At 34.8% G+C, this 25,383-nt stretch overlaps 1 protein-coding gene across 12 annotated transcripts in view; it reads left to right on the top strand.

The window, feature by feature from the left end:
- LOC115216500 (phosphatase and actin regulator 1) overlaps nt 1-25,383 on the top strand; it is a 343,004-nt gene that overhangs the window by 296,615 nt on the left and 21,006 nt on the right. For 11 of the 12 annotated variants that reach the window (XM_036506369.1, XM_036506363.1, XM_036506364.1 and 8 more), the window contains 3 exons: nt 4,460-4,626; nt 4,839-4,919; nt 10,170-10,326. In XM_036506369.1, coding sequence (XP_036362262.1) covers nt 4,460-4,626; nt 4,839-4,919; nt 10,170-10,326 — 405 coding nt within the window. The remainder of the gene's footprint in view (nt 1-4,459; nt 4,627-4,838; nt 4,920-10,169; nt 10,327-25,383) is intronic. The other variant, XM_029785929.2, reaches the window with a different exon arrangement.

The following is a 25,383-nucleotide window of genomic DNA, read 5'->3' as shown; positions in this document are numbered from 1 at the left end:
ATGAAGCCCAGTATATAATTGATACAGTGAGAGGAGTATTAGTAAGTATATTATTGCAAACTATTTCACTAATTTCAGGGAGATGAAAGAAAGGCAGTCGGCTCATGATAGTTTTTGAATTGTAAGATGTTGGGGAATATGTTGCTAATATAGAAGGCATGGCTATGCTTTAGGCTATTGAAAAGGGGCCATTAAGACCAGTTGTGCAATAGAGCATCTTCTTAAAAAGATTCCAGTGCATATCATATTGTATGATTGAGCTCAAAGATGGACAGTTTTACCAAATTTCCAAATTGTTTTGTTAATTGACATCAAGGATAAATGATGTTACTTTTCTATGAAATTCTTAAGAGCAAGAGAATATTATTAATGTGTGATGTTGGAAATTTTGTGGTTGTTGCTTAGCCCCCACATCAGATGTGAACATGCAGACTTTTATCAAAGGCATTCCAGCAATGGCCATCCTACCTTTTTGTATATTTAGGACAATATCCAATCAAACTTTTTTTTTTAAGACAGTAAAATGTGAGTTAAGGAAGATTTAGTTGCTAGTCTTAGCAGGTCCAGTGACTACATAAAGATTTCTTCATTGGTTGAAGGAAACTTAGAACTTCAGAGAATATAACTTAAAGACCCTTGTTGTGATTGGGTTGTTGAGTGGGGAAAGTGGTTCAAGACATTATAAGACCTGATTGTCTATGATCATTTTTATCAGCTTAGAGTTAAGAATAATGGCCTGAAGTTGTCCTCTTTTTCTTTAAGATCGATACATGGTTCTGAATTGCTGAGTATTTAACTGAACATTGCTGTATTTGTGTATTACTGAGTTTATAGCTGTGCATTGCTGCATTTCTATGCTACCAAGTATTTAACTGTAAATAGCTGTATCTGTATTACTGAGCATACAGAAGTTTAGTCTCATATCAGTCCTGTCAGAGCAAACCTATGATCAAATGTATTCCAACCATGACCATGCTGCTATATTTTTGTATATCTAGGATGTCATTGTCTAATATGGCCTTCCTTTTTTAAAATAATAAGTAACATTTTTAGCAGCTATATTTCTAGCAAGTTGAGTAGTCATGTAGTGGTTTCTTTGTTGACTCAGTAGTTAGTGAATTAAAGACTTCAGGTTGGAGAAGAGCCAGTTTAGTAAGCACTCAGATTGTAGGAAGAAGACTGTTATCAGGGCCAGTTGTTGGATTTTGATGATCAACTTCAGAGATGTGTGTGTGTGTGTGTATGTTAATGCCCTCAGTATTAAAAAAATGCATGAAATCTTGGAAAGTTTTTTTGTTTCATCACTTTGAAAATGTTGTTATAGTTAAAACATTGTTTCTGTAGCTTTCGTTTGTATTTATACTTTCCTTGCTTATATTGTTATTAAAATCACACACTCCTACATATATTTCACAGCCACCAATTCTAGTTGGAACAATATTTATTAAACAACCACCAATTGGAGGTATTATTGCTTTCTAAGCAACAACATTTCAGTTCATATTTTTTATTACACAAAGCCTAATTGAATGGAAATGACAGTCATGTTTAATTACATTCCCTATTAGTTTGAAGATAATATGAACTTGGGAAGCTAGCACAGCAAATTAGCTTGTGTAGTAAAGAATTTAAGGTGGCGAGCTGGCAGAAGCGTTAGCACACCGGGTGAAATGCTTAGCGGTATTTTGTCTGCGTTACGTTGTGAGTTCAAATTCTGCCAAGGTCAACTTTGCCTTTCATCCTTTCGGGGTCGATAAATTAAGTACCAGTTACGCACTGGGGTCGATGTAATCGACTTAATACCTATGTCTTTCCTTGTTTGTCCCCTCTGTGTTTAGCCCCTTGTGGGTAATAAAGAAATAGGTAGTATAGAATTTAGGCTGGCTTTCCACTAAATAATGACAACTTTATACAACTTTGTCATATGACAGAGATACATAGTTTCACTAATGTTAGTTGTAACAGTAGATGTTGGTATTGTTAGAATCAGTAGAGCATCAAACAAAAACGCCTTGTGGTATTTAGTTGTCCCTTTATGTTAAAATCCTTCTAGCACTCATAAGATAAATCCCAGTCAGTTTTAATTAACCTTGCCTCCCCCAAAATTTAAAGCTGGCAGAATTGTTAGCATGCCAGACAAAAGTTTAGCAGTATTTCTTCCAGATTTATGTTCTGGGTTCTAATTTCACTAAGGTCAACTTTGCTTTTCATCCTTTTGGAGCCAATGAATAAGTACCAGTTGAACACCAGGGTTAATGTCAATAACTAGCCACCTCCCCCAAATTTCAGAGTTTGTGCCTATAGTAGGAAGAATTATTTTTATTATTATAATTATTTCTTTTCATCTCAGGTTTTGTTGGAATTCCTGGAATCTTGCATGCATAGCAGACTTGCTGCCTGCAACCTATGGTACCATGCTATCTGTTCTTTTCAAGTATCGAATACTTTCCTGATTATTCTGGCCATGCCAGAGAGGCAAACTTTTTGTAACAGTTCTATTGGGCACTTTATTCCGATTTCTTTTATATTCCTCTTGATGCCTTCTGATGCTGTCCCCAAGGACCCAACAATAATTGACGCTATCTTCACCTTCTTCATTTTCCATAACCAGGCTATTTCATACTTAATAGGGTTGCATTTATCTATTTTTCATCTTCCTTCTTGACTATTCGTAGGTGAAAGAGGCACACAACATCAACTATATAGCACATGTGGTGCATCTTGTCAACCACCACTTGGTCTGGTTTGTTATGCTCTAGCACCTGATCTGTTTGGATTGGGAAATCCCAGATTACTTTGCAAGTCTCCAATTCCACCACTCTCTGTGGTTTGTGCTTACTATTGTCTTGCCCCCACTTTTCATACAGTTTCCACTGTAGCACTTTTGCTACCTTATTGTCATCACAACTTGTAGTGGTTTTGGGCAAGCCTAGGGCATTCATTCGTGATATGGGCAATTATTTCATCCACTCTATTACAGATGTGGCATATTGAAGACACTTGCTTATTCCTAAGGTTGACCCTCGAATTCATGGCCAAAGCTTGGTCTTGCTCTGCCAGTATAGTGCCCTCAATCTCTTGTTTCAGTGTTCCTTTCTTCAGCCAATCCCACCTGTTTTCCAGCAACTTTTGTTGTGTAATGCTTCTCCATGTCCTCTTTGTACTTCTTCCTTTGTTTTTCCTGTTTTTTTTCACTGCTTTCAACACTTCTTCATTCCTAACAGACACTAGCAAGATTTTCTTATTTTGGGATAGTTATCTCATTAAGCTCTTGAGTTCTATGCATACACAGTCTTCCACACTTATCAGTGCCCTTCTTCCATCTTAATATCATTCAAGAAAATTCACACAGACTGGACTAGGCTGTCCAGTTCTGCCTTACTCTTTGTGAACAGCTTCAAGTCATCCCTGAATAGCAAGTGGTTCAGTTTTCCCTAATCTTTTCCTGGATCATACCCCAACTTTGTTTTCTGTACTGTTTCCCAGCATGTGTATCGTTCCCAAGATCAGTGAGCACAAACTATCCCTCTGGAAGATTCCTCTCTTGATTTTCACCTCTCTATTATTATTATTATTATTATTATTATTATTATTATTATTATTATTATTGTAATGGATTGGCAAAATTGTAAGAAAACTGAACAAAATGCCTTATGGTATTCATTTTTTACATCCAGAATTCAAATCTCAACAAGATCAACTTTACCTTTCCTCCCTCTCGGGTTGATAAAAGAAAGTAGCACTCAAGAACTGGGGTTGATATAATCAACTTATCCCTCTCCTTAAAAATGTTGGTCTTGAGCCAAAATTTGAAGCCATTACTTTTACTATGATGAAATGGCAATGTTGAGGGTATTGAATTGACAAAATTGTTAGAAAGTTGGATAAAATGCTTTGCAGTATTCCTTTCAATTGTTTATAGTTTGAGTTCAAATCCTATCAAAGTCAACTTTACTTTTCATCCCTCTGAAGTTGATGAAATAAAGTACCAGTCAAGTACTGGGGTTGATTTAAATGACCATGCCCTGCTCCTTTAAACTTCAGACCTTGTGTTTACAATAATGACTATTATCATTTTGTAGATGCTCTTTTAAAGACTAAATTAAATGAGATTTTCCTAATTGCTAATCATGATTTTGTGCCTTCATTTTGTTAAATCAAGGAAAACTAGTCATCAATTTATTCCATTTCAGACATCAAACACATCATCACAGTTATCTCATCAAGCTTATGGAAAGACTATGTATTAATGATTCTGGTGTATTAAGAAAGAATTGAGAGACCTTTAGGGTTATATGTTGCCATATGTTTAAGATTATTGGGAAGTGCACACACACACTTCTCAATAATCTTAAACATAATCTAACCTCCACACACACATACACCTAATCTCCACACCTCCCTCTATACACACATGATGCTATAATTGTATAACTTATATGTGTGCTCATTGTTGCAGTTCTGGTAATGATAGTGACAAGGAGAATCTTCCAGCTGATACTTACTACCCTGACTACGACAATTTGCCAGGAGATGATGGTGATAGTGAGCATGACGACGATAATGAAGATGATGACGATTACTCTTCAGATGAGGAAGATATTAATTACATAGATAAAGATCCAAGTAGGTTTGCTGTCATTGATATTCTGTGGTTGTATTTTATTCTGTGTTTTTTTTTTTTTATGTGTGTGTGTTTCCTATGAATGTTCAGCCTTGTTTCTAACATATATATATTTTTTGTTGTTCAACTACACCACATCAACAACAACATTCTCTTCCTTTATTCCGTTATTCCGTTATTCCAACATACCAAGTTGTATTTCATTTTATTCCAGAATTAATCCACCTAATAGGGTTGTTTTTCAAAGCGATTTCTTGGGGAAGAAGAAGCTTTGCATGTACAGAGTCAAGGAATAGTAAGTTGGAGTACCTGTCTTGTAGAGTGGTGATGGTAAACACACTGAAAGCTATGCTTACTATATGGTTCCAGTTTTCACTTAAGCTATTGGGCCATTTCTCTTACATGCTCACTCTTTGTATTTCTGGCTGTGGTTGAGTCACATGATGCCTCTTGCTTGGAATCTCTTTTCATTAAAAATCACTTTATCCTATTATTTTCTTGTATGCTCTCTGGTTGTTTATCATCAATGATCTGACCATCCCTAGTCATATTGCAGTTATGTTATCATCATAAAGTTAACTAGGCAATGAATCAGCTGGGTTGTTAGAGCATCAGATAAAGCAGCTTGCAATTTTTGTTCTAAATTGAGCCAAGTTCAAATCCTACCAAGGCTAATTTTACTTTTCTTTTTTCATAGTTGATAAAGAAGTACCAATCCATGATAGTATATTGGCAGAACTCTTAGAATGCCAGGCTGGATGCCTTGTATTCATTCTAGCTCCTTGCATTTTGAGTTCAAATCCCACCATGGTCTACATGCGTGGTAAACTTGATCCATCAGCCAGTGTGATATCACTACCTGGCATTTTGGATACCTTGAGTGGAATCTCTACTGATCAACGTCATATCCTCCCCATCCCAACTCACTCCTTCCATGTACCGTAACTAACCCTATCCCTCACTAATTCTCTGTCCACTCAAGTAACCCACCACCGAAAATAAAATGCTGCATTTGTTTAAGCTGAACATGAACCATATCAAATCTCTCCAGTCTCAGGGACCTACAAAAATCATGGTTACTTCCCCTCTTTTGATTATTTTCTTAGAAAACAAGATCTCTCAGTCCTTTTCTACATCTTCCTATCTATCCAGCTAGCTGTCTGTCTATATCTCTTTTTGTCTTTTTATCTGTCTGTTTACCTGGCTGTCTGTCTACGTACCTATTTATCTAGCTACAATGCCATATCAAAAAGTTCCTGAACTAGTTCTGTAGTGTTCTAACAGATGGCAGCACATGGTTGTGTGTGCAGTGAGAGCTAGCAGTGACCTTCATGAAGCAGTGTGCTGAGTGACATCCTTGTGTTTACTTTGCAAGTTGTGAAATTTGTGTTTTTGTCATCACATGTGTGCTGCAGTCTGTAATTTTATCATGGACAGAAAGTTGGAACAAAGAGCCAACATGAAATTTTGCATTAAACTTGAGAAGTCTGCTACACAAATATTGAGCAAGTTTACGGCAATGAGGCAATGCGTCATATGCAATGTTTTGAGTGGTATGGGTGCTTCAACAGCAGAATAATGTCTCTGAGCAATCTGGAAGACCTGTCACAAGTGTCACTCCCAGAGATCTGGAGAAAAATTCATCAGCTTGTGCATGAGGATTGTCAGAGGACAATCAATGGCATTGCTGATATTGTTGGTCTGTTGTATGGCTCCGTGCAGGCAATCCTAATGTCTGAATTGAATATGCAGCATATCTCTGCCAAGCTTGTCCCTCGCTGCTGACTACCGAGCAGAAAGAACATTGCTTTGAAGTCTGTCAAGATCTCTGCTAGCACACTGCTGATGAGCCATCGTTTATGTCAAGAATTATCACTGATGGTGAGAGTTGGGCCTACAGGTATGATCTTGAGATGAAGCAGCAGTCATCACAGTGGAAGAGCCCTTCATCTCCACAATAGAAGACGGCACAACAGAGCTGCAGTTCAATCAAGAGCTTACTCATCATCTTTTTTTAACATCCACGATATTGTACATCAAGAATTTGTCCGGTAGAGCCAGACTGGCGATCAAAAGTTCAACTGCGACATTCTAAAGCATTTGATTGAGGACATTCAGCAAAAGTGACCAGATCAGTGGGGCGTGACGAATTGAATTCTTCACGGTGACAATGCACCCCATCACTGAGCTCTCTTGACTTGTGAGTTTCTTGCCGAAAACATGGCATCACTTCTGTACCCAACCTATTCGCCAAATTTAGCACCTGCACACTTCCATCTCTTCCCCAAGATGGTAATTCAGCTCATAAGTCACCGTTTTAACACCATTGTGAAAATCCAGTGTGGATCACAGAAAATGACTCCCAGGCCGGACTCAAAAAGTGGCCAGAATGTTGGGACCAGTGTATTGCTGTGAAAGGTGACTATTTTGAAGGAGATGGTGCTAAGACTTAGGTCAATAAATTATTTTTTATTAAATATAACTAGTCCAGGAACTTTCTAATACCACCTCATGTATGTTTACCTATCTATTAATCTGTATGCCTATCAATCTATCTATTTGTCTTTCTCTATGTCTGCCAGTTTGCATGTCTATCTATTTATATATTATAGTAGGGTAGGCTGGTTTATGGGGTTACCCTGGGTTTCTCACTCATAGCCTTACAGCGTATCTTCAGACCCCAAACACTGCTGGCCTGAGGGGGAAAAGCCTTGTTTTTAAGGGTAAAGCCCTAGGTGATAATCTCCTTTTGCCATTGTCCATTGATCTTCAGCTGTGCTGCCATCTTGCAGTCACCAAAGCACCACGAAGGTAAACGATTATCTCCCTTCAGCCTAGGCTATTGGTTTCTGGCTGTGGTGCTGCCATGTGGATTCCAAAAGGCCAGCAGGAATTTTCTAAAATGCAGGCATGTGTGTGCATTTGTCTGTCTTTATATTTCCCTATCAAACTAGCTATTTATTTCCTTTCTCTCACTTATAAACACTTTTATAATTTTATAATCAATAAATAAAAAGTTTGTGTACATGTATGTGTGTTTAAAATTAACTTCAGTAACTGTCAAAAGGGGAAGGGCTGATATGCTAGATAAATGAGAATCCAGCTTACAAATGAGGTGGGGTAGTAGACTTCGGAGAGAGAGCTGGTGAAAGATAGTTAGTTTTAAAGAGACAGAGTAGAGAGAGAGACATGGCTACACTGAGATAGACAGAATAGTAATTGCTAATAAGAAAGAAGGGGGAATAAAAGAATAAAGCAAAAACATTGAAAGGTAACATGGAAGGAAGTTGAGAGAGAAGAGGCTAGATAGAAAGAGTAGCAACAAATGAAGAAGAGTTTGGTGTGAGGAATCCAGTGTGTTTGAGAAAGACAGACAGATAGAGCTACTGAAAGACGTTTTTAACAACTGTCATAAATTTTTTCAAATTGTTCCAGTTAGATTTTGTTGATAAACCAGTTAGCTGCATGCAGTTGAACCAACAATCATTGGTTTACATAATTTAGTCATAAACCTTTAATTTATTTTTCATGGTATGTCACATTTATTTAGATAGAATTCTGACTGTTGTTTGAAGTGTGTAGTAACACCGTAATCCTATTTGTATAACTAGAACCTGTTTGATAACACTGGTCAACAAAATTCAAACTTTTTGCTGTCCCATGAACTAAAGAAAGTGAACTTTATAGTACTTCAATGGCAGGTTTTGAATCTGCTTTTAGAATTTTTCTATCAGGCATGGTTTAGCAAAATCACCATGCCGAGCACAATAAAAACTAACTTTGGTCTCTTTCTGGAAAAGATTCCAGCCCTTTAACCTGGAACCAAGAAGTTTAGCTTGCTTTTTTGACAAGTTTAAATCCCATCCAAGATATTATTAAGATCTCCCTGACTCAACAAATGTGGTTCACTTGAAGAACAGTTAGGCTCAAAGTCCATGTCTTCTGCTTCTCTCTCCACATTTTCATCACTTGACTCATCACCACTAAGTGTCATTTTGTTTTGGAGGGTCAGATACAGATAAGTGTTGACTGTGAAGTACTAGTCTCATAGCAGATTGTAAATTAGGATATTTTACAGTATGCTTGGATTTTGATGTTATACCTTGTATATTCGTCATACAGAAATATCAGTCTGAAGCGTGAGCTTTGGGCTCTCTCCAAATCATAGGGATGGCAAAAGGCATATGGTGTGAACCTTTGGCCCATGCATTTGAGAAGACTGACACAGGTTACACAAAACACATGAGGTGCCCAGCTTTTATCCTGGTCACCCACTTTGCAGTCAAAATAATGCTCATAACACTTTTTAATCAATAGCATGAAACACTGTCTTTGTGACTTGAATCTTAAGTCACCACAAATATAGCAAAAGTTGTTTGCAATGTTTATACAGTTTCTTGACATTATGAAGGTGAATGGAATATGTGAACTTAGTACACAACCTCACGCCTACACTTCAAGCACAGTACTGACAAAGCATTGGTGAATCATTGACTCAGTGTTACCAAGCTTCAGTGACTCATTGATTCAAATGGCTAGATTTATGATTTCATTAGGTTAACTCTATTCATAAGCATTTAAATTAGGAGTATTTCTTAAAGCATTAGTTTCACATTTCAACAGCTTAACTGAAATTTAGCCCATGTAACAGGAACTGAGAGGGATATCGTGGAACAGAGAAACTGTGGGCGATACAGATAATTTGACATTATTTTTGAATTCTGCATGGAAAAAACATTTATGATACAGGTGTTCTTTTTTTTTTCTTTTTTTTGGTACAAATTCTTTGTCAACTTGTGTAATTGATTAATTGTTTATTATTTGTGACACAAAGTAATTTAAATAAGTCTACAGCAATGATAAGTTGTCCTGTACACTAACAAATAAGCATTTACATGGCTTACATGGTAAAAGTTATCCTTGTACAGTAGTGAAATCTGGACTCTACTGCATACAACAGTAGAAAGTCATTGTCAGCCACTTTAGGTATGTATTGTCAATGCCAAGTCTAAGTTAAAGGGATAATTTCTTTAGCACCCAGTGCTGAGATTAAAACAGTATATGTAGCTGTATAGGTTTTTTGATATATGTCTCAGATGGATAAGTGTAGATTGACAAAGGATACCTCCTGTTTGAGCAGCTTAGATGTGGCACATTTAAAAGTACTCATCCTAATTTCTACTTCAGGGCTATTTTGAAGCTAGACCTTTTGTACATTATGTTACACCTGCTAACTAGTTAAATGAGATGACTATTACCACAAAAAAAACAAAAAAACATGGGGGAATTGATCAAGCAGAAGGAGGCTGTATCCCTGATAAACTGCAAGTTATGCAAGGCAGACCATGAGAAATGACACAAATTTTTATAATGGAATAGGCCATATCATACAGATATTTAGTAGTCTAATGGAAAATGAATTATATCAACTGCACTAAATTATATTGGCATTATTTCTCACTTATTTAAAATAGACATTTCAACATAATATCTGTGAAAGCTAGCATCTTCCCTATTTCTTTATTTTTTTATTTATTTATTCCAGACTCTTTAGGTGCCAAAGTCGCTCGACATGACAGCCTTGCTCGATTCTTGAACAATCGTCCATCTCGACGAGAACTTGTTGAGAAAAATATCATTCCGATTAAAACAGAGAAGGAGAAACAGGAAGACCGAGAGGCAATTGGTACCAAACTGACAAGGTAAAATATCTACCATAATTAGTTGTTTTCTGATGGTATTTAGCCCGTTCACCTGTCATCATAAAAGTCATTGATGACTTTGTGAAATTCAAGTATAGATGGCTTTGTTTCTTGGATGAAGTTGCCAAATGTAAAATTATGACTTCATTTTGTAAACCAATATTAGCAGTGTTTGTAGAATCTTAATGTATGATCATGGAAGGTGTTTGGATTAATATCTTATTTTAACATTTTTTATTAAAGTGCTATAACATTGAGAAATCTGTGACTTAAATTGTCGATTCTGTTGAAATCCTTAATGCTATTATTTTCGCATTAACTTCATATACACTGAGCTGCTAAATAAATAAAGTATAATTGATAGTTCAAACAGGCATGGCTGTGATTATGAAGTTTACTTTGCAACCATGTGATTCCAGGTTCAATTCCACTTTGAGGCACTTTGACAAGTGTCTTCTACTTGTCTTATGCTTACCAATGCCTTGTAAGAGAATCTGGTTGATAGAAACTCTGTGTGAGTGTGGGTGTGTGTGTGTGTGCATTGGTTTTATATCACCATAACTTAAATGTTTGGCAAAAAAAGAACCAACAGAGTAAGTAGCAAACTTATTTAATATAAGTAGTGGAGTCACTGTAATCGATTTAAACCATTCAATTCAGTGCTCCAGCATGGCTGCAGTTCAATGACTGACACAAGTTAAGGAATGATAAATAGAATTATTGTACAATAAAATTTATATTTCCTGCTTTGTTGTAATTCACTGTCTTGAAGTTCATAACTACTACTGTTCACTAAGCTATATGTGTGGCATTTTGTCCTTAATAGTTTTATTGCCTTTTGTTGATTTTTATCAACAAAATAGTAAGCAGCTTATCTGAAAATCTGACCAGGAGTCATAGCTTTAATCTGTTAATATATTCTCGCTTTCAACTAAGTTGTCTTGCCTGCATTTTCTGTTTAGAAACCTTATTCAAACGATCCGTATCTACTCTAGTCTTTATTAATATCTGTTAGTCATTAGTAGTAGTTGTAATACAATCCACCAAATAGTGACAGAATTGAGTTCCATTAGTGGCAGTCTGGATTGTGATCACAACCACAGCAAGAGTTTCTGTCAACAATCACAGGACCACAGGTATGACAGCTTAAATAATATGAACATCTTCAACAGGCTGTTGAAGTTAATATTGCTGTCCACTAGTATATACAGCCTATAGTTCACGTCATCGTTATACTTGAATTGATCAGTGTTTAGAATGAGGAGAGTGTATGTTTGTAATATAATATTTATATATAAACAATTGATGTTGTGTGTGTGTGTGTGTGTGCGTGCGTGCATACATACGTGTACGTACACATCAATTTTTCAGAACCTTTGACAGAGAGCTGTTTGGATTCCAACTGTCTGTTGTGGTATGGTGTCTATGACTGGATGCCCTTCCTAACGCCAATGATAAATTCGTTACTGAAGTCATTGCTGATTTTCACTTAATTTACTTCATCTTTGTACATAGCTCCTACAGCCCTCACATGCCATTTGTCTACACCTGCTTTCCCTAGTGACTATCAAATGTGCTACTCTGTCAAGCACCTCCAAATCAACAAATGCCAGGAATGATGGTCTACTCTTCTACGTGTGTGTACATATATAAAAGTGTATGTGTGTGTGTATATATATATATATTTTTTCAAAATGTGACCACGTGTGTACCGTTGGCGATATTTTTTCCTCCGTCTTCACTTCTTTGGATCTTTCCTTTTCCTATGTTTCTGACGAAGAGCTCTGCTCAAAACGTTAAACTCTCCTTCTTTCCTTCTTTCTTGAGCGTCCAGTAATACTATACTTGTTCCACGTCCTCGCGTTGTTGTATTTTCTCTTTGTGTTTTCATGTTTGGATTAACTATATATATATATATTATATATATATATATATATATATATATATATATATATGTAAATACATGTAAATTTACATGCAAATATATGTGTGTACAATTTATACTGTGTGTATAATAATACTTAAGAAATATTGATTTTTTTTAAACGACAGGTTAGTGTTTGTAGGTTCTCTCAGACCTGGTGCTGCTGATGCAATTAATGTTCAGTTTGAACTTCTACATATTGCAGTAATGCTTTGACAGAGGGATTAGATAAGTTTTTATTAGAGACCAAGGAATGAAAGATAGTTGGAGAGAGAGAGAGAGAGAGAGAGAGAAAAAGGTATTCCTGTTGGGGAAAATGTGTTTAAAATGTCTATGCATGTATGTTAGCTGCAGTGTCACAGATATGTGGGCATTCTTTTTGCTTTATAGGAGGATAGTGAAATAGGTGGGGGTGAGCGAAAATATTTCTTAAAACAAGAAACAGAAGCCTAATTTTGAGTTACAGTCTTGGTTATTTTCCAGTTTTGAGAAATGTTGAAGCTTAGTTTAAAATTTGGATTAGTCTAAAAAGTTGAAGTAAAACTGGTAGCCCAAAGATAGATAATTTCAGTTTTATTCCTTATAGAAACAAAATGGTTTAGTAGGAAAAGGAGAATAAAATGGTTCTTGAAACCAATATTGTGTTCTACCCAGAGAATATTTCAAACAAAAGGTTTGATTTATCATCTTTCACAGACCTAAATTATAGAACTCTCAGCATATAGCCATTATTTCAGAGAATATTTTTGGGGTTGACCATTGCACATATTTTCTCTCCATGTTGTTCTACCTGCTGGCATTGTTAAAAATCAACAAAAACTTCTTTATCCAAAGTCGTCACACTTCACCTTTGTTTCACCTTCATTTACCTGCACCAATTATTCTCTTAATTTCAGGTATCTACTTTTCAAATGGCTTTGAATCCTTGCTTTCAATTCATGTCAGCTTGTGTCTGACGTTCTAATTTCACTTCACATTACTCTTATTTAGTGAGTAAATAAACAAAACTTGAAGTTGAAGCTGCTGTGACTTGTTCTCTCCAGTCAGTCTGGTTAGCCATTGCAACTGGAAGGTCTTCTCGGGTGCATTTGGGGTCGCACTGTTGCTTTGTGTAGGCTTGATGTGGTCCACCAACATTTGCATACCCATGCTTTGGTTCTCAAAGAAGAACATCGCTGATTTCATCCTTTGCTCTTCTGTAATGTTCAACGAATTTTGTTCTTTCTCTGAGGAAGTGATATTTGTGGTAAATTACCCTAGAAAAGCTCTTTTGTAGGGTGTTGTCTCCAGGAGATGTCCAGAGCAGGTCAAAGCATTCTTGTATAGATTCTGTCAATTTTCATTTCAAGACACTTTGTTAGAGTCCATTATGTATATCTATATAACAGAACTGACTGCACAACCACCTGATTTATTTGAAGCTGCCCAGGCCACTTGTGGACAGATCTTCCTTTGTGATTTTACTTCTGAGTTGTGTGAATTTGTCAACATTTTCCAAGGATTTTCCAGATGTGGAGTTAATGTTGCCACTCTGGTTGTACATCATATATTCTGTTTTGCCAAAGCCTTACTGCAATATGTAGAAGCTGAAACTGAACATTCATTGCATCAGCAGCACTAGGTCTGGGAGAACCTACAAACACTATGGACTAACCTGTCTTTTGAAAAAATCAATTAATTAATTTCTTTATTATTATGATATACACAGTATAATGTACACACATATATTTGCATGTATATATTTACACACATGTATTTATATCACTTTTTCTATTCCTGAGCGTTATACTAATACATCTGTTTGTTCTGTACACCACCTATCTTCGTCTTTTGTTTTTTTCGTAAACTCTCCTATATATATATATATGTATGTACACACATGCACATATGTATATGTATGTACACACAAGCACATTATATATATATATATATATATATATATATATATATATGTACACACAAGCACATTATATATTATATATATATATATTATATATATATATATGTACACACATGCACAAGAGTAGACCACCATTCCTGGCATTTGTTAATGTGGAGGCGTTTGACAGAGTAGCACATTTGATAGTCACTAGGGAAAGTAGGTGTAGACAAATGGCATGTGAGGGCTGTACGAGCTATGTACAAAGATGAAGTAAATAAAGTATCCATGACGAATTTATGATTGGTGTTAGGAAGGGCATCCAGCCATAGAAACCATGCCACAACAGACAGTTGGGATCCAGACTGCTCTCTGCTAGCCAGCTCCATGTCAAACTATCCAACCCATGCCAACATGGAAACCGGACATTATCCAATAATGCTGATGATGTAGAAATTCATCAAGATTTAGTCTTCAATCTTCTTTTAGTCATTGACTTCACATAGGCCACCACAAAGGGGTGTAGTGATTTGGTTGTCATAGCTGCATCTTTTGTGGAGTTAGAGAAGAAATTCCATGCATGGAAGCTGAACCTAAAAGCAATTGGTTTAAGATTTTAGTAAGTAGAAAAGGAGATAAGATCCAGCTCAATGTGCAGGAAAGGAGGAGGTAAAAAAAAAATCATATTCACTGAGACTATTTAAGCTATGAGGACACACCAGAGGTGATGTGGAATGCATGAGCAACAAAGTACAGATGTACTGAAAGAAAAACTGGCATATCAGATGAAGTGTGCAGAAGAGAAAACTGAGCTAATATGGGCATGTGATGCATATGGATGAGGTAGCTCTATAAAGAAGTGCCAATCACTAAATATGAAGAGGCATGAGATTCTGGACATCGTATGGTGAGGATAATGATAACTCATGTGCATTGACATGTATAGATCAGGAAATGGGAGCTTTTATGTGGTTGCTCTGTCTGCTAGAAATAATAACCAAACCTTTCTTAAATCAAACCATACTCTCTTACAAATGGTAAAAATACTTTAATGTAATTCTTGACACTGTGTAAAAAATATTGGATGATCACAACTGGAATGATTTAATCAGGTCTGTGACCCAGGTTAAACATGTATATTTATTCTTCACACATGTATACTTAACACATCTGAATTTGTGAAATCAAAAAGAATTTGCCGACTCTTTTAAAAATACAATAAAGATGCTAGATTGTAAAAAAAAGACATTCAATTTATTGATTTTTCTACTTGCTCAGTATTGCCATAATGTTCCTTTGTTATTTTGCCTAATTCTCTCTCAATATTTGTATCAGTCAATACTAGGATCAATACTAATTTTAATTATTCTGTTTTGTTATTGGAAGATTCTGTAATGATGGGAACACAATTATCATCATCATTGTTTAACATCCATTTTCCATGCCGGCATGTGTTGGACAGTTTGACAAGAGCTGGTCAGCCAAAGAACTGTCCAGGCTCCAATTGTCTGTTTTGGCTTGGTTTCTGTGGTTGAATGCCCTTCCTAAATCCAACCTCTTTGCATAGTGTGCTAGGTGCTTTTTACATACCACCAGCATGAGTGCAGTTTACATGGAACCCACACCTTCAAGACAAAGATCTCTCAGCTTGAGCATGGCCATAAAGGATATGCCTGTATGCATGGACAGCCACAATTTTACTTAGCTTCATGTGTCTTGTCAAGTACAGCAAATCAACACAAGTCTTGCTCCTTGTCATCTTCTCAGTGAGACCTAGCATCTGAAAATCCTTTCTCACCACTTCATCCCACATCACCCTCGATCTACTCCTTCAACAGGTTTCCTCCACAATTAGAGATTGCATTTTATGCAGCTGTCCTCATTCATATGCATCACATGACCATACCAGTGCAGTCCTCTCTTGCATGCAATATCTGATGCCTCTTGTATTTAGTTTTCCTCCTAAATCATTTACACTCTGTCATATGTACTCCAGCAGAGCATGTTGCTTCATTTCTTTCAAGCCTTTGCCCACCCATCTAAGGATGACAAGTGGTTAAATAATTATATTCACCTCTCATACCTCCTGACATTTTATGCTGGATTACTATGTGGTCTGTTAGCTGAATCCACTTGAGGATTTTTCTGTAATAGCTACATGAATCCATTTATTTTCCAACAAATCTCTCTCTCTCTCTCTCTCTCTCTCTCTCTCTCTCTCTTATATATATATATATATATATATATATATATATATATTGTTTTTGGATTTGGTTTGCAAGATTCTTTATATGAGTTTGTGTGTTGAAGCATATTCTATTGTGTCTGGGGAGAGTCATTTTCTTTTTGTGCCTTATTATGTAACACACTCACTGGTAAAGTTTCCACATTTTTCTTATTTTTATTGTCCTAAAATTTTTGTTGCGTCTTGCAACCTTTTCAATAGTTTTGACTCTCAAAACTATTGAAAAGGTTGCAAGTGTATGGGTCATCAGGAGAGAATATTCATCATTTCGGGGCTTACCTCTCAATGGCATCATTGCACAATGCCCCCCTGCCCCCACTGATATGAGGCCCCACTTGCTAGATCAACTTGTTATCAAATAAAACTCAATATTCTTCTAGCCATCGCTCATCATCTCTTTTTAACCAAATCCAGTCGTTAGCCTTTTCCACTGTAGTTTGGATTTCATTCATCATGGTATTTACTTTACAATGAGTTAGGCCTAACGATAACAACAGTCACCTCACGCTGTGTCCAACAAACCCTCTACATCTGACTTTAATTGGAAAATCCTCCACTTTCCAGCCTGCGTCTTCACATTCCTCAAGTGGCATCCATGTTATGTTCATGAGGAACCGTTAACTAGATTCACCACTTTCTTTCTTTCACACCACATTATAATGTCCGTTTTTTTTTTTTTTTTGGAGCTGGGATGGGAAAGAGTCCTTGGCACCCTGGTAAATCTGCAGCCACCTCCCAATAGCCATTCCATTTTTCATCACTCACAGGAAATTTCTTCTTGTTCTTTTTGAAACGGATCTGCTGTCCAGAGCACATGAAGATAATGAAATCTCTGGTTGGTACTTTCAATGGTTTTTTTCCACTGTTGATGAAATCAGTTGGGTTCTTTATAGCATTGAAGATAACCCTAAGGACCAGGTTGTGTCCCCATGTATATCTATTCAATGCTAGTGAACAGTTGGAATGAATATGTTTCAGTGTTTCAACTTTTCCGTATCTGCATATATCATTTTCTGAGACGTTCCATCTTGCTAGATTTGTAGGTGATGGCAAGACATCATAGGATGAATGAATCATAAAACTTAGCTGAGATGTAGTCCACCTCCATATCTCATTCCAACTTATTTTTCTCTCAACAACGTTCCTCCCATCTTGTCATCTGTCCTTGGTGAGTGCGTTGGATCAAATGAAGCTCTCTTCTCTCAGTTTCCGTTGTTTTGACGCTGTAGCTAACAACAGATCTGCGTTCACTCCACATCATACTTGCAAACAGTCTGATCCAATCTGCACCAAAACTAAGTCCCTTCTGATGAATTTGTGTTCCACCCACCACATCTCTGTGTGTAAGAGAAGACAGAATATCATCAGTCTCTGCTTCTGCTTTTCACTTCCTGGTCATTTTTACATCTGATGTATTATGCCTGATTTCTATGTCCTCAGCATCATCACCATTTATACCTTCCCTAGTTTATAAATCTTGACTATTGACACCAGTGGTAACTGCAACAAGCCTCTTTTATGATAGAGAGCTGAACTGTTCAAATTCCGAGGTAGGCCTAGCCACTTTCTAATGAGCACATTACAATTTTGTTCAGTGATTTGAACTTGTGACAGTGCTACCTCATATATTAAAAGTGGCCACAAAAGTCGCAGATATAAGCCAAACTGTAAGCACCAAATTTTATATTTACCTGGTAGCTTTGAGTTATCAATTGCTGTTAATCCAACCTCAGCTTGTTTCATAATTTGCATCCTGCAACTTGTACCTGACAATGTTCCAGCATATACTCACCCCAAGCTCTTGAAGGGTTCTTCCTTGACTGTTGGAATGCTTTCTTCAGCTCTTTGAAACTTAGCTTCTTTTTGCACTCCCTTAATAAATGTTAGACTATGTGACTTTTTTGCTCTAAATCACATCCTTGACCACTTCACAAGCTCATCTAGTCTCAAGAGGGCACTCTACATGATTTGCTTGTCTGTTGATAGAAGTGTCATGTCATCCATGAAGGCCTTCTTAGGTGATTGTACATGGGCGATTTGTTCTGAAAAATCCACGGCTTTCCAAATCATCTTCATGACTAAGATAAATCACGTGACGGGTACTGTACAGCCAGCAGCAATGCCAGTCTCCAATCGGTGCCAATCTGTTGTAAAATCTCCAGTTGTAAACCTTATCTCGAAACTGTCATAATACATCCTCCTCATTTTGCTTACTTTGTCTGGAACATGGAAGTGGTCTCTGGCTCTCATCAGTAATTCGTGTGGCACTGAGCCATGTGCATTAGCTAGGTCAAGCCATACCATGTTCAGACTTGTCTTCTTGTTTAACATCCTGGATAGCTTTCCAAATCACAAAACAATGCTCAACACATCCAAGGATCCCAGGGGCTCCAGCCTTTTGAGCAGATTCATCAACATATCCATTACTCTGTAAATATACCACTGTTCTCCTTGAGAGAATTCCCCTAAAGATCTTGCCTTCCACATTCAGTAAGGATATCATCCTAAACTCTTTGGTTCAGTGAACTCTACAGTTAAAAGGTGTTTGAGTTAATCATTTTGACAATGTTAATAGAATTAATTTTTTTGTGTGTTTCATGTATATAACTGTATAAAGAATTATTACTTTTATACAGTCTTAAGAACTTTGTACACACGACTCTGGGTGTATTCCCGCATAAATATCAATAGATTATAAAAAAATGTCCAGTGTGTACATAGCTTGGGTGCAATGGTAAATAAATCTCTGTGTAAGTTTTTACATTCAATTACATAATATAGTAAAATGTGTGTTTATAGTAAGTTGAATAATAGTTATAGAATTTAATTGTGGGAATTGAGTGGAGTAGATTAATAAGATTTTGTCATTTTTTTTTATAGCAATGTATGAAAATGTATTTTGAGAAGGTGTCTAAATTGGAATATTTTCAGCAGAAGATTGCTTAGGGAGAAAAAAAAATCAATTACTTTAATTAGGGTGGAAAAACCAATTACTTTAATAATATTGATAATAAAATACAGATGACTCTCTATAATTTCTTTCCAGTATTGTATGTATTTTCAACCCTAGTTAGGATGTTTGGTTCAATTCTTGGGTCCTGCAGTACTTTGTGTTTTTGAGCAAGGGATATTATTTCACATTGTCTATTCTATTCAGCTGAAAATGAGTTCTGACCAAAGCGGCTACAGCCCTTCTCCCTTCAGCCATCGCATCCTCAGTGTTTTGCTGGATCAAGAATAGAAGAGCTAAGGCTGTGTCTGCATTTATGAATGACTACATAGTCACCTAAAACAATTTGCGAATACAGTATTACCGGCTTATATTGTGATGGTGACTGGGGTTTTGTTGCGGGTGGGTGTAGACCAGGAAAAACATTAGAAATATAATTTTTCAAAAAGATTTCAATGCAAAACAGATATTCTCAGTTTTTTTCATTTCTTTATCATGTACAACTATAATTTCTAGTAAATGGTTCCTCTTGCAAACTTCTGACCAGTCTGTGTTGATTTGTGTGTGTGTGTGTGTGTGCGTTCTACCTCTCTTATCCTCACTTGTTACCAGTGTGTGTGTGTGTGCTGTTCATCTCATCCTCACTTCCTCACTTATTATCTGTGCACTGCTTAACTCAAATCATATTATCACAGTCAGAAATTACATACATACAAACTTTAAGTGTTGAACGTTTTAGTGTGAACACAGATTACCAATTACTTCTGCAGTGTCGTTATTATTGCTGCTGTTTGCCTCCTTATCAATATTGCAACTGTTGCCATTTACATTGTGCGCTACTGCTGCTGCTGCTACTACTACTACTACGACGGCTGCTGCTGCTGCTACAGCTGCTTTTGTTCACGCCACTATTTCAAGTAAGACCACTCACAGCAGCTATATGCTTTGTTGTTGTTATTTTCTGAATTACAACAATTCCATCCAAACACAACTGATGCACTTGACTTATCCTGATGATGGTGGATAGTTGGTTTTACCTGAGTGCCTGTCTAAAGTGTAGCATTTATGGCAAATATTGCAGATATAAACCTGTACGAGGAATATACATTGCTTGGATTGCCATCTGTTGTTCTGTCAGGTAGCATTATTATTAGTATTTTCTTCATAGACATTTTCACCTGTTCATTAATTACTTTGAATACCTGTTGTTTATAAAGCGACTTTATAATTATTTACTGACTGAAGGTCTTTTTTTTTTTTTGGTTTTTTTTTTTTAATTTTATATTCAAAATACATCATAATAAGAATATATTTATCAGAAAAAATTGCTTCAGCCACTAAATATATTTAGGTAGTAGTAGTAATAGTAGATTACATAGCATGTCATATTTGTTATTAACAAAAAACAAAACAAATAATAAATTACTATAATTCACCTCATTAAGTAATAAGATCTTTATTGTCTAATATAACTTCTAGAGAGAATTATGGAAAAAATTAGCATTAATGAAGTTAAACATTAAGTAAGAGGTAGGTGGCCTTGAACTAAGATTATTGCCGTTGTTGTTGTTATTGTTATTATTATTATTATTATCATTATTATCATTATTATTATTATTATTGTTATTAATAAAAAATGTTAATCATTATTACGGAATAGTATTCAGGTTATAATGAACTTTTATTTTATTTTCCTCAATGAAATAGTTGTCAATACTAAAAAATGTTCGACTGGAAATATGTATATAAAAACAAAAAAAAAATAAATAATTGACCAAAGTTAACAATGGCAGCCAGATTTCTTTGTCAGAATCTAATGATGCAGTACTGGTTGTTTCAGATGTGGCTCATAGATTTTTTTCTCTTCTTCCTCACTGCAGAGATATCCTTCGAAAATGTGTGTGTGTGTGTGTAAGGGATGTGAGGAAATAGTATAGGTGTATTTGCTGGGAATCAATGTTCAAATTCCTTTTTTCCTTCCCACCACCTCCTCTGTTGCCTGCCATACATAATTTTAATGTTCCATATCTTGGAATGTTGTTAAAACTTATTTACCTAATAGCAATTACTTCCCTCCTTGCACACACAGACACACACACACACACAAAGCTATAAAATCTGGAATCTATGAATTAATTTACTGTGCAATTTTCTCTAAACATTAGCTTACTTCACATTAGACTTGAAAGATCTTATATGTTGATTGTTTTAGTGAAATCCTGTTAACTCAGTTCTTATTAAGGATAACACACAATGTAGGAATATATATACACTTGTATATAGATACACACACACACATATATATATATAACATACATCATACATACACATACATATTGCAATTTTAAGAAATTATAACTATTGAAAATGAATAAAAAGAGAAATAGACATATGCTTTAACACCATTCTAAAAAATATCTTCAATCTGTGTTAGTAAGTATATGAATGTGCGTATGCATGTATATACCTATGTATGTATGTATATATATATAAATATATATATATATATACATGTATATGTTTATGTATGTATATATATATGTTTTTATATATATATGTAAATATATATATCTGTATGTATATATGTATCTGTATATATATATATCTGTATGTATATGTATCTGTATATATATATATCTGTATGTATATATGTATCTGTATGTATGTATGTGTATATATATATATATATATAAATATATATATATATACATTTATGTATATCTATATCTGTATGTATATATATATATATGTAGGTCCCGGGTTGAGTCGGGGTTAACCACAGTAAATAAGGTACTCAATACATAGCAGAGTAAATTAATTTATTTTATAGAAGGAGCTTCTACAGGACTAGAACTGTTTCATTCAAAAGAAATCATCAGGAAGCTAGCTTCCTGATGATTTCTTTTGATTGAAACAGTTCTAGTCCTGTAGAAGCTCCTTCTATAAAATAAATATATATATATATAGATATATATACATATATATATATATATATATATATCTGTATGTATATATTAAATTAGAGATTTTTCCCTGTAAATTTGGATTTATTCCCTAATATTTATTATTATATATATGTATATATATATCTGTATGTATATATATATATGTAATATATATATATATCTGTATGTATATATAGTGTATATATATATACACATATCTATATGTGTGTATGTATATATAGTGTATATATATATATACACATATCTATATGTGTGTATATATATATAGTGTATATATATATATACACATATCTATATGTGTTATATATATATGTATGTATATTATATATATGTATGTATATTATATATATATGTATATGTATATATATGTATATATTAAATTAGAGATTTTTCCCTGTAAATTTGGATTTATTCCCTAATATTTATTATTATATATATGTATATATATCTGTATGTATATATGTATTATATATATATATATCTGTATGTATATATAGTGTATATATATATACACATATCTATATGTGTGTATGTATATATAGTGTATATATTATACACATATCTATATGTGTGTATATATATATAGTGTATATATATATACACATATCTATATGTGTATATATATATGTATGTATATGTATATATATATGTATGTATATATATATGTATGTGTATGTATATGTATATATATATATATATATATGTATATGTATACATATCTATGTGTATGTATATGTATAATATATATATATGTGTATGTATATATATATATATATATATATATATATATATCTGTATGTATATATATATATATATATCTGTATGTATATATATATATATATATCTGTATGTATATCTACACATATCTCTATGTGTATATATATATATGTATATGTATATATATATGTATGTATATGTATATATATATATGTATGTATATGTATATATATATGTATGTATATGTATATATATATATATGTATGTATATATATATGTATGTATATATATATATATATGTATGTATATATATATATATATGTATGTATATATATATATATATATATATATATATATATATATAGAATAATGGTACAACAAGGCACCAATGTTTACTGGAAATAGCAGTCGATAATTTTACAATACTACAGTAAATCTTCACTATACTGGCAAAGATGTGTGCAGGCATCGAACATAAAAATTTGATCTTACCTCTGGGAAGAACATTAGATAAATGGACAACCCAGAATCAGATGATCTAGTGCCTAGATTTCGGACTCTTCTAATACGTTTGTTATCATAAATTTGATTAGTCTTCTTCAGCTAGATTTACCTGGATATTATTTCAAATGTTGCTACATCAGTGCCATTATACTTACCTGAACACCTAGCCATTAACAGTACCAAGAACAGTGAAACATTGTCCAGGTAAATCTAGATGAAGAAGACTAATCAAATTTACGATAACAAACGTATTTGAAGAGTCAGAAACCTAGATACTAAATTATCCGATTCTGGGCTGTCCATTTATCTAATATTTTTCCTTAAGGTAAGACGAAAATTTTATGTTTGCTGCCTACACAGAACTTTGCCAGTATATATACAGTGAAGCTTTACTATAGCGTTGTATTTATATCGACTGCTATTTCCAGTAAACATTGGTGCCTTGTTGTACCATTATTCTATATTTATACTTCTACATTTACGGAGCTTTATTTGACTGGAATGTAATGCATTTGTATTGCAATATTTAATTTTTTCATATATATATATATATATATATATATATATATATATAGTTGAAATTTACAGAAAAGCAAAAGATGAAGACAGGTGTATAAACAAAAAGCAGGTGTATTAGTTTGATGCTCAGGAAGGTGAGAAAGTCTTTTATGTTTCAAGCCTACACACGTCATCAGAAAGGAACATATTGAAATAAGCAGAGATAGAATGTATATGTGTGTGTGTGTATACATATGTATATATATTTGTTCATATGTATGTATATATTTGTACATATGTGTATGTATATATTTGTACATATGTGTATGTATATTTTATATATATATATATATATATATATATACATATGTATATTTATATGTATGTATGTATATATGCACATATATCATCATCATTGTTTATCGTCCACTTTCCATGCTAACATGGGTTGGACGGTTCAACTGGGGTCTGGGAAGCCAGAAGGCTGCACCAGGCCCATATATATATATGGCTCAGTGGTTAGAGCGTCAAGCTTACGATCGTGAGGTTGTGAGCTCGAATCCCGGACCGGGCTGCATGTTGTGTTCTTGAGCAAGACACTTTATTTCACGTTGCTCCAGTTCACTCAGCTGTAGAAATGAGTTGCGACGTCACAGGTGCCAAGCTGTATCGACCTTTGTCTTTCCCTTGGATAACACTGGTGGCGTGGAGAGGGGAGGCCGGTATGCATGGGCGACTACTGGTCTTCCATAAAACAACCTTGCCCAGACTTGTGCCTCAGAGGTGCAAACTCTCTAGGTGCAAACCCATGGTCACTCATGACCGAAGGGGGTCTTTATATATATATATATATATATATATATATATATATATATATATATATATGTACGTATATATGTGTGTATGTGTATATATTCTGTTGTGTCTGGGGAGAGTCATTCTCTTTTAGTGCCTTATAATTTAACACACTCACCAGTAAAATTTCCGTTGCATCTTGTAACCTTTTCAATAGTTGTTGAATCTGTCCACCACAGAGCACTGAAGTGGGTGGACTATACCTACCCAAGACCCTGAGAACAACGATCAGGTGAAAGGAATGATTGCACATGCAATAGGGGCTAGTGTAAGAACCGCCTTCAAAAACCACATAGTAAAGTTTAACAAGAAACTATACTTGCAAGTTCAAGGTACGGCTTCTTTATGACCTGGTGGGACAGAAAACTTAAGCAATCCTTAAAAGAACAGTCCACAACTGTTCTACTTTACAGTAGGTATGTAGATGACATTGATATCATAGTTAAGACCAACTCTAGTAACGGTGATGTAGAAACTGAGAGGAACATAATGGAGAGCATCCAGCAAGTAGCTAACTCC

Source organism: Octopus sinensis, linkage group LG10 (assembly GCF_006345805.1).
Source record: "Octopus sinensis linkage group LG10, ASM634580v1, whole genome shotgun sequence".
In the NCBI taxonomy this organism is placed as follows: domain Eukaryota; kingdom Metazoa; phylum Mollusca; class Cephalopoda; order Octopoda; family Octopodidae; genus Octopus; species Octopus sinensis.
Note: the sequence above shows the minus strand (reverse complement) of the source record. Positions and strands in the feature narration are given on the sequence as shown.